We start from the raw sequence: 15,807 nt of genomic DNA, 5'->3' as shown, positions 1-15,807 counted from the left end.
CATTACAACATAGCCCTGACTGGAAGGGTCTGTTAATCATCTGGGGAATTACGCATTGTTTAGGCATTGAATGTTTTGTCCAGTAGACAGCTTTACCTTCAGTTTTCTTGTTTAACTTTCAGTTAACTTGTGTTTTCTCTCAATGCATACCAGTTTCCTAACTCCCTGCTAGGAAAAGGTAGGATTTATTTTACCTAGCTATATAGCCAGGATTGCCTAAAAGCACGGAATTACTAAGCAGCACAGGAAGACTCTGGGCTTTCAACTTTACTACAGAACATAGTTACCTGTGAGACTGTGTATCAGTAACAGAAATAAACCCAAACCTTATCTGTATCGTTTGTCTTCTTCAAAGAAGCAATAGTCTCTTCAGCAGCAGCCAGCTCCTGTTCCAATGTCCTCAGTTTTGCTTCCTAGAGGAAATAATATTTGTGAAGGAGAGTCTTCCCTACCTTTGAAGTGTGTTTTATAAAGCATCAAGTAATGAAAAAAAAAAAAGGAAGTTGTTAACCTTACCCAAAAAATTAAGCAGTAGCTTAACAAAACAATATGCAACCTGAGCACTCTACTTTTATTTTGCTGGCAATCAACCTAACAGTCAGTACATCAATAAAATTGTTATTAATGTGCAAACAAAGCCATGAACACACAATTTCGATATTCAAATCTGCTGTTGTACCTTCTGCTGACACACTATCACCGTTTCAGAAAATGGTTTCTCCACCTGTGCTTTTTCAAGTACTTTCAAGAGCTCCCTGGTGAAAAAAACCACATTTCTAGTGAGCAATATAATCAAAACATCAGAGGACTTAGACAAGAGCAAAGTCAAATGAATTTATTCTATTTGCACTTAATTTTTTTTAAGAGTTCTTCAGTTATTACATTCTCAGTGCTACACAAAAGACAAAAAGTTTAGTTACTAGCCTTACACTGCTAGCAGTCAGTGGCAGAACTTTATCTTTGGCATGAAAAACTGTACTTACAATGAAATTACATTAAAATGATGTGCTGTTCTGATTTGGATAAAATAAAAACCCATCTGGGGAAAAACACCTCTACAAATGGGATCCCCAGCTGAATACAAAACATAGCACCAATCAGGTCAGATGAAAATAAATCCCACTGCTAATTAAAACTTACTTTGAATTGTTTTCTTTGTCTTCTTGTAATTGTAATGTTAGTTTTTCATTATGTTCTTTTTCTGTTTTCAAAAGTTGCAAAAGGTTCTAGAATATCAAAATATGTATTTAGTATAAGACATTACAATATAAGGTCTCAAGAATAATCTAAAACAAAATAAAAATCAAAACAAATCCTTAAGATGACAGGAAAAAAAAAAACCCAAAAAACCAACCACCCAACAAAACCTTAACCGGAAACTGAAAGATCTTTAGTTTGTCATGAACAAGTTCAAAAGTAAACTCTTACTAATATTAAGTAATCATATCTTTTCATCTGCCATTGATAATAAATTCATATAGCTATAATGTTCCTCACTATCCAAGGCTGTAAAGGGAAAAATTAGATTTTTCAAATGTAGATTAATTTGGGAGCATTTTAAAATTCTTTATGTGTTTAAAAAATTAAAAGGTAAGAAATTTAAACCAATAATATTAAATCTGTCAGCATTCTTTCAAACACTAATAAGGAAAATTTATATCAAACTTCCTGAGCAGGCACAGTGTACCCTACAGAAACATGGGCAAAATAATTTGCAAAAGCCCTTGAGCAACCTTACTGCTGTTTTGCAGTCACAGCAGTCTGACAAGCTTTCAAGGACAGCATCAACTAAACTGCAGGACAGTGATCCACCACAAGCCATAGATCATTTTAACAAGATCACATCCACTATGAAAATTTTTAAGAAACTGCTTTGTAAAGATATAATAATTAGGCTAGTCTTGGCTAGGCCTGAGATAAAAGGTCATCTCAGCCTTTCAATGTCAGGATTCTTTTCCAAAGAAGTTTCTTATTCCTTTACTAATTAACTCATCTCCCCCAACATTTCCAGAGCAATTTCTTCAGCCTAAAAACTTTCTACTTCATAATGCTATTGGATATTTCTTATAGCCTGTGGCTATAAGCTTGCACTAAGTTTGGAAAAGGATTTTGGGTATATCTTCCAAATGAAATCACCAAGAAAACTATTATTACCACTGTGGAATGTATCAGTGATACAATAATAGGAATGAAACAATCTGGGTTCTGTATAATAAAGTCCTTTAAAATCATTGACTGTCTTACACAAAGCTCAGTTTTCATTGCTTCTGCTTCTTGCTTCCTGTCCTCAAGTTGTTGCTTCAGCTGGTCTGTCTCAAACTTCGCTACCTCCTGCAAATTGTCGTAGTCATCCTGCAGGCTTGCTTTTTCTTCGAGAATCTTTTCATGTTCTAGCCTTAAAAAAAGCCCCAAACAAATACTTGGGTAAGGGTTTGTGTCATTATAAAAATAATCCAATTGACTGTATTTTAAAATTTTCAAATAATACAGAGTACAATTGCTACAGAAAGAAGTGACTGACAAATGTATTTTATTTTTTTAAACACAGACATCAAATTTATGAAGTGCATGGGAAGTTGAAGTGGTATTGGCAGAGAAGGCAGAGTACTTTTTCTGGTCCCTAGAAATAATTTACTTCCTACAAAATTCTGAAATATCAGTCCCTGTGTCCTGATAATGGAGTTCATCATTATGAAAAAAATTGGTTTTTAGCCAGTTGTAGGACAAAAGACTCGGCTAGAAGGATCCTCAGTATCTACACCTGCTTAGTTGATATTTAGGCTATTTATCCCATATAAATCTTCATGTATTCTGGACAAGTTTGGGTTAGTCCTCTCTAAATTGCTGAGAATGTTGAAATTGAAAATTAATTTCAATTAATTTTTTGCAAAAGTGAAAAGCAAAGAGGGATAAAAGAGCTGTTATACAACTGTTATGAATCATGTTATTAAAGGAGGGAGTATAGAAACAAACAGTATTTCTGCTAACACAGAATGAACCAATGCAACCACAGCATTTAATTTCAGTTCCAGGTTCTTGGTCTTACAATGCCTCACTCAAAAAATTACTTCAGCTAAGACCTGCTATAATGCAAAATGTAATAAAGTTTTACAGGAACAAAACCCAAACGCAAAACAGAACCAAAGCACCACAAAATAAAATTAACAAAACCCAACATAATTAAATCACATTAATAATTTAAAACCTTACTGATTTTCAATTTCTGATAATAATGGCGATTATTGCAGACAAGGCAATGAGCTTTTCTGGCTTTGATACTCAAACTGAAATTTATTTTTTATGATTTCCTTCTGCCTGTATTTTTAGAGCAGCATCAATATATCACCTACTTCATGTGACCAGACTGACAAACTGTCGCTTAAGCCACTTAACTTTTGGAGAGCAGCAAGTTTATAGATATATCCTATTTAATGGGAAAATGATACAGCAAAACAAAATTACAGCAGCCACATTTTGTTTTCTTTCTAATAATTTCACGAGGTTGCCTGAAATAGGCATAGAAGAACTGAGTAAAAAAAAAAAGAAAAAAGCAAAGGAAAAGCACAAAACAACTTTAAAGAAAACATATAGAATGTAAGTTCATATACAGGAGAGGATGACTAAATTAGTGGATGCATCCCGAAGGGATGATAAGGCATTGTACCAAACTGCCAACATACCTGACGCTGTCCAGCTGGAACTGTACATCCATATGTCTACCAGAAAGCTGACTTATTTCTTGCTCTTGCTTTTCCCTAAAGGCATTATATTCTAGTTTTACAGCAGACAGCTCCTTGTCTGCAGACTGTAGGACAATACGCAAATCATGGACTTCACTTTTTAATACTGTCAAAAAACCACAAAATAATTTACATGTTATTTGGAAAACTGTGCTAGATGCAGGACACACAATGCTACAGAACCTGCTGGGAAAGTCTCACAAACCTCTGCACATTTTCAGTGGAATTAATCTCTAAAGTCACATTCAAAAAGACTTTGTGAATGGAAAAAAGTCGGTGAAACACTGACTTGAAGTAAACGTGAATCAAACACATTCCAGACAATATCACTATAATTTCCATAGACAATAGAGGTTTTATCCTTTATTTTTATTTAAAATTTTCTTTTAAAATACTTTATCTTGTACGTCCTTCACATTCATAGTGAAGACAGAACCATTTTGAATATTGTATACTGTGCAATACTAGGCAAAGATAATCTGCAAGTATTAAAGATTCCTTTATTAAAAAAAGAAAATCAAACCAGTATGTCAACCTAGATAGCTACTCAACGTGTGCTATTGTTGATTTAAAACAGTAAGACACCGCAAAACTTTTAATGAAATTTCAGTATTAGAAAGACTTACTATCAGCCTTGCTTTGATTGTCTTGAAGCTGCTTTTCAAGTGATTTTATCTGTTCAAGGAGCTCCTGGCGCTCTTTACTCCAGTCATTCCTTTCAGATGAAAGAAGCTTGAAAAGAAAAGTACAGTTTTTTAAATAGAAGGAAGTGTAGGAGTGGCTAAGTCACAAAGCTGTAACAGTAACAATGATGTATTAAAGCATTTCATCAACTGATTATAAACACATTTTTATTTAAATTCAATGTTTGTTGACTCTGAAATCCCCACAAGTCCAAGGAAAAAAATAATTTATGTAACTAAAGACATTACCTTATCTAAAAAGTTTATTTAAAAGGAACACACAGCTTAGGAGCTGATATCACAGATATCAGAAGTGAGACTGATCTAGAAAGAACACAGGCCTTATTTCCTTTTCTATGATAAATCAACCCTAGCAATTAAGCAAGACTTGTAAATATTTGATAAGTAGTTCCAACTGAGACTAGCATTTTCAGCATTACAAAGTTTAAAACTTCCTTGTTACTATTGTTTTTTACAAATCATGAAGTCGGCCAAACCCAACCACCACAGTGTTTATTTGCTTATATTTAAGATCAAGCAGACTCAGAAACCCAAGATTTAAAACAACAAAACCAAAATCAGAACAGAAGTGTTATGTTAAATGAACCTTCCCTGCTCACTCCAACTCCAGGGAGGTTGGATTAATGACCTTTAAACCAAACTACTCCATGATTTTAAGTCCTTGTCTTCCTGCACAGACCTGTGTTATGATGCTACGTAGATTTTTCAGAAGTCAAAATGGAAGTAACATTGCTAGACCTCACCAGACAACGCAGCAGTATGACTGTATTATAGTTACAGCAGTATGACTGTTTTATAGTTATATTGTTCTCTCACCTCCTGTATTTGCGCAGAATGATGCTCCAGTTTATTAATATGCTGCTGCAGTTTTATATTCTTGCTTTCCTCTTCATCCAGCTTTGTCTGCATTGTGCTCAGTTGCTCCTGTGACACAACAGACACTCAAAATTAGAGCACCCATTTTCCAGTTATTCTCACATGCCATATGGCAGTCTGTGCATATTAAATATAAAAACGTCAACAAGTTTCTATTTTTATGACCTGAACCAACAGAAAACAGAACACTCAAAAATAAACTGGTATCTTAAGTAGCTGAGTTCTCCTATTTCTAACTAAACTGCCAAAACACAAGAAAATCCATCAGTGAATACAAGGACTGAATCCAATAAACAGTTTTCAGACACATGTTTACCTTGGAAAAATAAGGCTTTAAAAAGAAATTATTCAAAACATACACTAGCTAAATTCCTCACAGGATCTCTGCACTATGGCAAGCATCAAAGAGGGGTTTTGGCAGTTGTGCCAGGGTTTTACATGCACTGAAGTTAATTCCAGCTACTAGAGAGTAGTTCAGGTAACTTTGTAGTGCTCTTCTAGGTGACAAAAGAGCTTCCCTGCACACTAGAAAGGATACAAGACAATTAATGTATAATGGGGGACAAGCATTATTTGGCAGGTTTCTTCAAATAATGCAATATTATATGTTAACCTGGTGTGTTGTTCCCAATGTAGCTGATGACTTATAAAGAGGACTCCTCAGAGACAAGTTACCAGGTAAAAATAGAAGAAAGTACAAATGCCCTGCATTAAACTGTTTATGATCTCCAACCCTCAAATCACTTTCAGTATTTTTGTTGTAAATTATCTTTCAAGTACAATGTATAGAGAACTGTTTAGTGTAAAGCATTCATGAAGTGCTTCAGTTTCCCATGCAAATTAGAATGCAGTTCACCAACTACAGTAGTAGGGGGAAATACTTAATGGCAAAGCCCACTTTATTGTAAAGTTGAACATACACTTCAGTATTTATTCAAAACATTCACCTGTGCCACTTTGAGCTCCTCAGCAATGGCTTCACATGCTTGTTCACTCATCTCTGGAGGAACTGGCTCTTTCAGAATGTCATCCATCATCTCTTCAGAATGCTGAAAATCTTCAGAATTATAGTCTGGGCTTATTCGTGGCACAAGGCGAGACCTTAGCTGGTAAGCTTTAGTTGGAGTGGTTATGTTCTGTTGTAAAGATTACAAAGCAGTCTTTATTTTAACTGTAAAATGAAATGAAGACTTTGGTATTGTATTTCTTAATTCTGTAAGCAGAATAATGAAATAAAATGCTCAAAGTGGCTTCTAAACCACTACTGCTTTTTCAGATTTGTCATTTGATGACAGTAGAAGTCATTCAGTTAATACTCTGGAACAAAAAGTAGCCTATTTGGTTTATTGCATATGGAAAACATTCTAGAACACTTGTTAGGTGAAGGGATCACACAAATGACCGTCTGTGCTCTCGTACAACTCAGGAGTAAGTATGTGTGGACTTTAATAAACTTATTCTCATACCTTAAGACTTTCTCTATGTAGCTTATGTAGCTGAGAGACTTCCCGGCGCTTGTGTGCTTTGGTTGCCTCCAGAATGTTTTCAAGATGTTGGTTTGCTTTCTGAAGGGATTGAAGCTCTGATTCCAGTTCCATCTGTTTTTTCCTGTTTAGGAAGTATATAGCTACTGTCAAAACTACTCCATGAGTATGCCTTTCCATCAGTAAGAACAAGCTTCACTATAGCCAATGAGCAAACTGCAGCTGAACTTTTACCCAAGCACTGAAATGCATTATTTTGAGAAGAAAGCCACCACTGCCGTATTAAAAAGTAAAAATAACGTATAAAAAATTAAAAAGCTAAGCAGCTTATTTGTGCCTGCATAATGAAGCAAGCAGATGGATAACTAAACATGTCAGAAAAAAAATCCATTACATGGTAAGAAATAAGCTGAGAGGTCTGCAGTTCCTTTTATGAGAAAGTGATATCATCCATACCCAATATGGTTTTAAGCTTTAAAAATGTTATCCAGTTATATGAGAAGTCTGAACTGGAGCTTGCCAGGATTAAAGAAAATCCTTTAAAGACTTTATTTTTTTTTTTTGAAAGTGCTGCTCTGTTAAGATTATTTTGCCCTCTAAGAGTACTTTAACTGAAATCCAACAGTTGAGCAGAAATTTAGGAATAATTTTCACTAAGTATTTTGCAGAGCTACATGCTGTTACTGTGATAGTTGGCATTACTGACATAATGGTAGGGTCAAAGCCTACAGACAAATGGAAACATACTATTTCATCTTTTGACAGTTTAATGCAATCATTTTCCCTCATGCTCTTGGCATCTGCAACAAAACTTAGGGAACAGAATAGAACTTTAGTTCTGACTGCTATTGCATAGCAGAAAAATTAGCATATGTTGTTTTTGTGAAATTGCTATTTTACTCTACTTTTGTTCAGTTACATATAATTACACCTGCGTGTAAAATTAAGCATCCAGTTACTCTGAAACTGGAAACAAGTTTAAAATTTAGTGAAATTTAGTGACTCCAGAGGCTGAAAAGCACATTTCTGTTTGACTGCACTCCACTAAAAAAAAGTTGGTAATTGACAATAAAATGCACATGTACTATCAAGAGAGCAAGACATGCACAAAACATGGAACACAACATATCTAATAGGCAGAAAAATAATCAATATAGGAAAATATAAATGGACTCTTGTAATTAAGGGTATGGGACAATTGATGGATTGCTGAATTGATAATGTCAGTAAATTTTAACACTATTATTTATAAAGTTCATAGGATTTGCTACACAGAAATCTAACAATAAAAATACAGATTTGTACAATTGCCTGAGTAAGCAAAAAGGACAGTAAAAGCTATCTTGAAAAAAATAGAAGCAGGGAGGCAAAAATGGAACTATCTTGTGCCTGATGCTTTTACAATTACACTCTGTATTCACTCAAATCAATAGAAAGCAACAATGTCTGATACAAACTAAAAATTAAAATAAATTTAAAAAATGAGGTCCCTTTTGCCTTCCAGGTTTGCATTACATTTGCTGGAAATGCAATTTTTCTTGTATCTGCAATAACAAGATCTGAATTTTTCAGAAATGGGGTTAATCAAATGAAGTCATGTATTATTCATGTGCATATGAACACTGAAGATATTAGTGAGGCCCTTCCCATTATCTTGTGCTGCCCTCCAGGAGAACAATAACAGTGAATTCTTTACTACATTAAAAAGGACAAAGTAGACCCTTATCTCATGTTTAGATGCCAAAGCAAATGGACAAATGTACTACTAACACCATGTCTTTGCTCTGATTTGAAATAAAAAAACCATTGTTCCAATAACAAGCTTCAAGATAGCAGTATTATTGCCTTCTTAAAAATCTTTGAAATTGAGATAAAAAAATTAACCAACAGCTTAGCTAGAGTTTTCTGGGGTGCTTGGATTCTACATTTATGGTGACAAACTTGCAGACTATAAGGGACCATTTTGAAAACTACTGTTGCACAAAAACAACCCTCCAAATACCCCCTCATTCTCCCCCACCCCCATCAACACTTAGTTCCTGTCAGTGCTTCCCCTGTAATATTTCAGTTACTGAAAAACATTTGCTCTACATGGAAACTAAGCCAAACTCTCCCAGTGCTGTTAAGCAAGCAACTATCAGAATTAAAGGGTATGTCCATCTCCTGCATGTTGTGAAGCATTTTTTTACATCCTACTATGAAGTGGGGCTTTGGAAAAGACAAAAATCTGCAACAGTGCAGACATACCTTCAGATTTAATAATGGTTGTTCCCTGGTCTGGGAATAACCAAGTTCAACAGGAACATACTCTCTGTGCATGCCATTGCTCTTAACCTGGCTCTGTCTTACATGCAAAGAGCAAACCTAGTTGGTATAATCAGGATCTGAGTCTTTCAAAAATCAATATGAGTAATGACTTAAAGAAATTTAATTACAGATATTTCAATACTGTTTTGTCTCACTTGGTTAGCTCTTTAAATTCTTCGTATTCTTGCTTTGAAGTTGCCAGTTCAGCTTGGGTCTGAAGCAGACGAGCTTTCAGCCTTTCAACAGATGCCAGCGAGTTGCCTTCCCCTGCCATGGTGGTGGAGTATAAGCGGTGACCTAAAGAACAAACACAGACCCTCTGAAATCACAGTAGCTCAAATACTTGAAGTTTTACTAAAATGAAAGCATTCTGTGGGCTTTTGAACAGCATAGCAGTATCTGAGATTGACAAAAATAGGTATTAGCAACAGTCCACGTGATAACCAGTAAAATAATTAATATTACTGCAATCTTCATGATAGCCAAGGGGCACAAGATGAGATTATAGATGGGTTTCACAAGATGCAAATCCAAACTTCCTGTTGCTTGAAGGCCAACATGAATAAAATTAAGTAAAATTGTTTTATCAGTCTTCAGGTACCACTTTGAAGAAGGCAAAAATGCATCAAGACAGACATTTTCAACACTATGCTGCACACAACAGAAATACAATAAGCATATTTAACTGAAAAACATCAGTATATTTTTACCTCCAGTACTTTTCTCTGTGGCTGAAGCTTCCAAAAAAGCTTTTTCTAGCTCTGCAATGGTCTGAGCATCAATTTCTTGGGCCTTTTTAACTGACTGTAAAGAACGAAGTTTTTTATTCTCCTCTCTGAGATTATGGTTCTCCATGGCATACTTTGCAATTCGTGGGTGTTGTTCCATCTGTGGTAAGCAATATTTTACTCAACAGTTTTTATTTTCCAGACAATGCTATACCTATCTAGCTGTTACTCTAATACCTTTAATAAGCATTAAACTGTAATGGAAGAGGAAAAAAGGTGTTCCCTACAGTGGTTAAACTGCTCAATTTCTTTTGGATGATTTTCATACTGCCTTGGAATCTACTCTCAAAATAAGTCAGTGAGTTTACATCTTATGTGTTTATTCTTTTACTGGTAATAAAGCTGTCGATGCTTTTCTTCCTGCTCTTGATACTCTATTCAGCTTCAGCTTTGAACTTTGGCTTTCTTATCACTATCCGTGCATGCCACTGTAATGCTTCTGTAGTCAACACAAGACTGTCCTGGACTTCACTTCCTCTCCCCGTCCCTTTCTTTGGAAGCTCAAGTATGAGCTACAGATTTATGCTACTCTGCCAAGACATTTACTCCTTTTCCCTACTTGTGCTTGGAGGAAGTTGTTTTTCAAGAATTTGCCTTCTCTCTTGAGCTTCTTTGCTCTTCAAAACTGCCTCACAAATGCTATCACACCGACCAGATACCTGAATAACCCAAAGCTGTTCTTCAAACAGCTCCAGGACCACATCACCCCTTATTGGTCCATCTGGCATCTGTGTTATTATCCTTCAGAAACCTATTGCATTATTTGCATCGTACTGTCCTTCCCTTTCAGCTGATATCACAGAGCTTGAAGTCTGCCATATGAATGAGGATTTGTGATTTGGAGACTTCCTTGAGTCGCTGAAAAGAGACTTGGTCCTCTACCTAACCCAGATCAGGTGGCCTGTAGCAAGCTCCCAGCATGACATCATCCTTACTAAACTCTCCTCTTATGCAAACTCAAGCTCTAAATCCAGCCATTGTCCCTTCCATAGGGAAACTCCTTGGATTTGAGATGCTTTGATAACAGAACCCACCACCCATACTCTTTTTTCTGCCTATTGTTCCTAAAAAGCCTGTATTCACCCATCACAGGACTACAACACATGAGCTATTCTCACAAACCAAAATTGTTCCAGAAAAGAAAAAAAACAAAGACTTTACCTGTTCTCTGAGTATCTGCACTTCCTCCCTCAAGTCACTGAGGAGATCATCTTGCTCTTTTGGCAATAAAATTCCACCAGCCTCTTTATGTAATCTCTCCAAGCGAGCAATATGGTCTTCCCGGAATTTAACTATCATTTTATTGGACTGAACAAATTTTTCCTTCTTGGCACACAGTTCTTCCAGCTGAGCAACTTTTTCTAATAAATTCTTAGACAGTACATATACAGATTAGTGAATTTTTAAGGTGCACATCTTACATACACGTGTACAGGCAGACAAATCATGCAAAAACTCATTTAACAGTAATTTTGTGAATATGCTGACTACCATTTGCAGTGTAGAGAGAACAGCTCTACCAAGAACCCAAACTGTACAACATATTACAAAAATTGCACTTAGAAACTCCATTATTATCTGGTAGACTAAGTATTCAGTTAAGCACCCCTGATGCACACCACTAGAGTGCCTCTTTCAATTTATTTTCTTTAGAAAAAAATAAAAATCCACTTTGGCTGTTTCAGTACTACGCCACGACTGATGAACAATAAAATGAGAATGACTGGAAGGTTTGCTTCAAAAAACATGCTGTTGATCCAAACACTCAAAACCACACTCGATTTTGAGAAAAACAGAAGTTTGTTGTTCTGTTCAATTTTTTTAAATTGGGAAACCCCAATGAAAACCTCACCCCCTACAATTGAAATACTATCCTATGGACTGTTGGAATTTGAAAGACAGAGTAGAAGCATAGAATTATTTTGGCTGGAAAAGCCTTTTATGATCTTTAAGTCCAACCATTAATCCAGCACTGCCAAGTCCACCACTAAACCATGTCTTCAAGTGCCACATTTACATGTCTTTAAAATGCGTTCAGGGATGGCAACTCAACCACTTCCCTGGGCAGCCTATTCCAATGCTTAACAACCTTTTCTGTGATGAGTTTTTGCCCAATATCCAGACTTTTGTGTCTAAGTGGTGTAGCAGAGCACTGACCATTTCCCCGTGGATTATGGGGGTTTCATTCTGCTCCTCCATCCCAATCTTACAGCTCAGGGGGCTGGGTACTCTGAGAACAACTGTTCTTATTCTATTAAAGGCTAAGGCAAAGGCAGCATAAAGTAACTCAGCCTTTGTCTTACCCTTTGTCACTATGTTTTCCCCCAGATCCAATTGAGGATGGAGTTTCTCTTTAGCCCTCCTTTTGTTGCTGATGTATTTATAGAAACATTTAATGGCAGTGGCCAGATTAAGTTCGATTTAGACTTTGGCCCTGCTAGTTTTCTTGTAGTCCTTCTGAGCACTATAGATTTTATCTTAAATGTCATTTGACTAAGTTTCCTTGTTACAAACCCTTGTTAAATTTGGACAGAGCATTTTTATTCAAAACCAAGGAAAATCATTAAGAGAGTCAGTTTCAATATGCTCACTGGTCTTTCACCAGAAAGTACACTGAATGCACTTAGAAATATCAGTGCTTTCTTACCTTCTTTTCACCTTCTGATTTCTCCCAGAACAACATTGCTTCGAGAAAGTTGTTCATGTAATTTATGTTGTTCTTCCCTTTTTCAACAGCATCTGTAGAGGAATGTAGAGGAAGTCAAAGAAAAATATGCCATATTTATTAAAATATCACTTAGCCAGGTTTTTCTACATATATAGCATAACAATTGTGTAAAGAAAATTTAAATAAATTCTTTGAACAGTGTAATTCTTCCACAAAGATCATGTGCCATACCCAGAGCACACTGTTTAGACAGTAATTCCTAGTCACCTGCAAGTGCTGATAAAGAACAGCGCTAATATACATAATTGTATAATTAACAAAATTTTTCAAGCATTACAGAGCCTTGCAATGAACTTTTATTAAAATAAAAGAATCAGTCTGTTCAGCTAAGCACATCTATAAAATGCAAAATCCCTCTGAAATTAATTTGATAACACTAAGCCATTATTAGCATTATTAGTACAGTTTGTACATATTATAAGTGGACTGACTGGTTTATGAGAAAGAACTTCAGGAAAATAAGCATGAATTATGTGGACAATTAGTGGCTTAATCTGGAAGGAAAGTGTCCACACAAGGGATTAAAAGGGTTTAATAAGCCACTTAGAAATTAATTCAAAATAGCTTTTCTGAGTATTCTAACACAGACAAGTCTACTTATTTATGGAATACTAATCACCATAGTATCTAGGTGCATGATAACTACATTATTGTAATTTAATATATTTTAAAATAATGCCATCATGTTTCTGAAGTAGCTAGAAATCAAATTTCATATTTGCGTGATTGAGTATTACAATAATTAAACATAATTTAACAGCACTGAACAAACACAGCTGATATATTAGGTTCTGCTCAAAACTCTTCAGTGTTTAAGCATCATCACTTGTTTTCCCCCAGAACTCTGTCATGGGTCTAAACACTGAGCCCTCTGTCAATATTCATACATTTATGAACCATGATTCACTGTCCTAGTGCTCATCACTGACTTGTTTTTACTACTTAAACATGTATGCTAACAGAGCAGTACTCTTTCCTTAGGAAAACTCAACCCCAGATGCTTTATATTAGACAAGGCTTTCTAACTTCTGTAGTGACTTCTCTTGCTGTATCTTCTATTTCTTGGCAAGGTCAGGAAAGAGTTGACTCAGGAAAACAGAAAGAGTTACAAGACAAAGTTTACCACCTTGCAATCAAACATTATCAAGTAGCACGTTTCAGTGAGAAACATACATACTAGGAAGCTCTGCTGGGATTTGTATTGCAGATAAAATGGCCTAGTGAGAATCTTATGGAAGATTACCTAAAAACTCTATCTCCAACCTACATTGAAATCAAACTTTTATTGAAAGTAAGCATTCCTCTTAGGTTCTTCTGGAAGGGGCAAAAAAGAGAAGGGGGGAAAAAAATCCAGTCCTGAACTTAAAAAGAATGCAACATTATTAGCTCCTTTGTGCCTTCCCTCTGACCTAAATGTACAAAGAATCACAGCAAAACTTTTGGTTACTTAAAGGATTAGGCAGCATATCTCTAATGAAGTGGAAGAATATCTAAGTGTCCTATAGTAAAACCATAGTACAGTACTCAAACTTATGAGGAAGAAAATAAAAGCACATTAACAATTCCTGCAAGGTATCAGATACAAGTACGGGAAATGGGATCCATAAGGAAAATGTGACCCCTGTAGGTCAGTTCCCACAAAAATATTAATTGTTCAGGAACTTAATGAAGGTCCCCAACATTCTATGCTTCAGAAGTAGCAAATTCCCTCTCCATCACCTCCAACTCTTACCTGGTGATACAGAAATACTGTGCACAGATGGCACTGAAGTAAGTTGAGCAAGCTGCTCTTTCAACTTCTTGACCTCAGCTTGCAGCTGGCTCACATTTCCTTGTGTGTCTTCATTTACTACAGCCTTTTATAAATATGAGAAAATTAGGAAAAAGTATAAATGAAATCTAACTACATCTGAGTGCTAAGAGCAAACTCAAAGGAAGCAAACCAGTAAAACTACTGAGAACCCTTTCCATCTTAGGAAAGGAAGAACTCATGGGAAAAGCAGAGTTCTGTTCACTTAGAAATAGCAAGTTGCACTTCGGATGGAATTACAGGTTTAAAAATGTAATATTTTCTGCAGAATTTTGTCTGGAGCTTTTTCACCAACAAAGCAGTACACATCAGAGACAGTTTCCCCAACATGCTTTTAGAAACCCACTCATGAGAAATTACATTTTGGACACTAGCGTTTATTTAGAACTAGTTAGCAGAAATAACATTGAATCAGAATTTTTTATGACCATTTTAATTTTTAGTACAGATTTACTTTTTACTTTTCTAATGAAGTGCTCTGAAAACAAGCAATGAATACATACTATTAACAGCCACTACTTAGTCCCCAGCTGTTGTCCTTTATTCCTAACCAAGAGCAAAGAAGCCCTTTTTACAAATAATTAATCTTTTAAAAAAAAAAGAAAGCAAATTTGGTGTTTTCAAATAAGCTCAATTAAGTTGGACTAGTGAAAGTACAGGAGTACTGCAGTCTTGCTTGCAGATATGTAAGTTAAATGACAACAAATTGTCTCTTGCTACAATAAAGACATTAAGTAACTCTTACCTTGTTTTTAATCAACTTTGCTCGCTGAGCAAAATTAAGAGTGGACAGTGTTTCACCAAAACACCTGGATCCTGGATGAACATTTGCAATTATACATGTTTTTGCATTACCACCAAGAGAATCCTATTTAAAAACATGGAAGTTAGTTTTATTTGAATGTTTTTGGTGACAACAGGAAGCTGTAACCTAAAACATACTGTCTGTCATTTTGAACAAATTGCTGAAGGAATTTCATTTAACAAATATCCACGCTCAGTAAATTTCTCAAATTTTTTTCAAATGTGGATATAAAGGAAGTGACTGTAAATAAAGCCTTTATTTGGGGTAACAAAACCCTGACTTTATTTAACAATTTGAGATGCTTGTTTCACCTGAACAGCACAGAGAGGAAAAAATTCTAAACAACCACAAAAATAATCATAGTAATTTGCAGATTAGTGGTCACACACACTGCTTTCAACATCATCTGTTGATTGTTCCAACATATCTTCCTTCTGGTGGCAATTGTCAAATGAACAAAGTCACAAACCAACAGATTCTTGACCAAGGATATAAAAGGATTATCTCCCTTTTACGTTCATATCTTCAGGTATTTCAATGCTGTTAAACAAGTAGCTCTCAAATC

General features: G+C 35.5%; 1 protein-coding gene across 1 annotated transcript in view; it reads right to left on the bottom strand.

The window, feature by feature from the left end:
- KIF15 (kinesin family member 15) overlaps positions 1 to 15,807 on the bottom strand; it is a 35,538-nt gene that overhangs the window by 11,099 nt on the left and 8,632 nt on the right. Inside the window, exons 10-24 of the mRNA XM_085051349.1 lie at positions 15,183 to 15,305; positions 14,360 to 14,483; positions 12,547 to 12,638; positions 11,061 to 11,270; positions 9,822 to 9,999; positions 9,267 to 9,408; positions 6,787 to 6,928; positions 6,268 to 6,456; positions 5,261 to 5,368; positions 4,367 to 4,472; positions 3,681 to 3,846; positions 2,245 to 2,395; positions 1,141 to 1,226; positions 680 to 755; positions 327 to 413 (exon numbers count right to left, since the gene is read on the bottom strand). Of these exons, the coding sequence (XP_084907475.1) occupies positions 327 to 413; positions 680 to 755; positions 1,141 to 1,226; positions 2,245 to 2,395; positions 3,681 to 3,846; positions 4,367 to 4,472; positions 5,261 to 5,368; positions 6,268 to 6,456; positions 6,787 to 6,928; positions 9,267 to 9,408; positions 9,822 to 9,999; positions 11,061 to 11,270; positions 12,547 to 12,638; positions 14,360 to 14,483; positions 15,183 to 15,305 (1,980 nt within the window). The remainder of the gene's footprint in view (positions 1 to 326; positions 414 to 679; positions 756 to 1,140; positions 1,227 to 2,244; positions 2,396 to 3,680; positions 3,847 to 4,366; positions 4,473 to 5,260; positions 5,369 to 6,267; positions 6,457 to 6,786; positions 6,929 to 9,266; positions 9,409 to 9,821; positions 10,000 to 11,060; positions 11,271 to 12,546; positions 12,639 to 14,359; positions 14,484 to 15,182; positions 15,306 to 15,807) is intronic.

This window comes from Lichenostomus cassidix, chromosome 2 (assembly GCF_008360975.1).
Source record: "Lichenostomus cassidix isolate B80296 chromosome 2, HeHo_3.0, whole genome shotgun sequence".
NCBI lineage: Eukaryota > Metazoa > Chordata > Aves > Passeriformes > Meliphagidae > Lichenostomus > Lichenostomus cassidix.
Note: the sequence above shows the minus strand (reverse complement) of the source record. Positions and strands in the feature narration are given on the sequence as shown.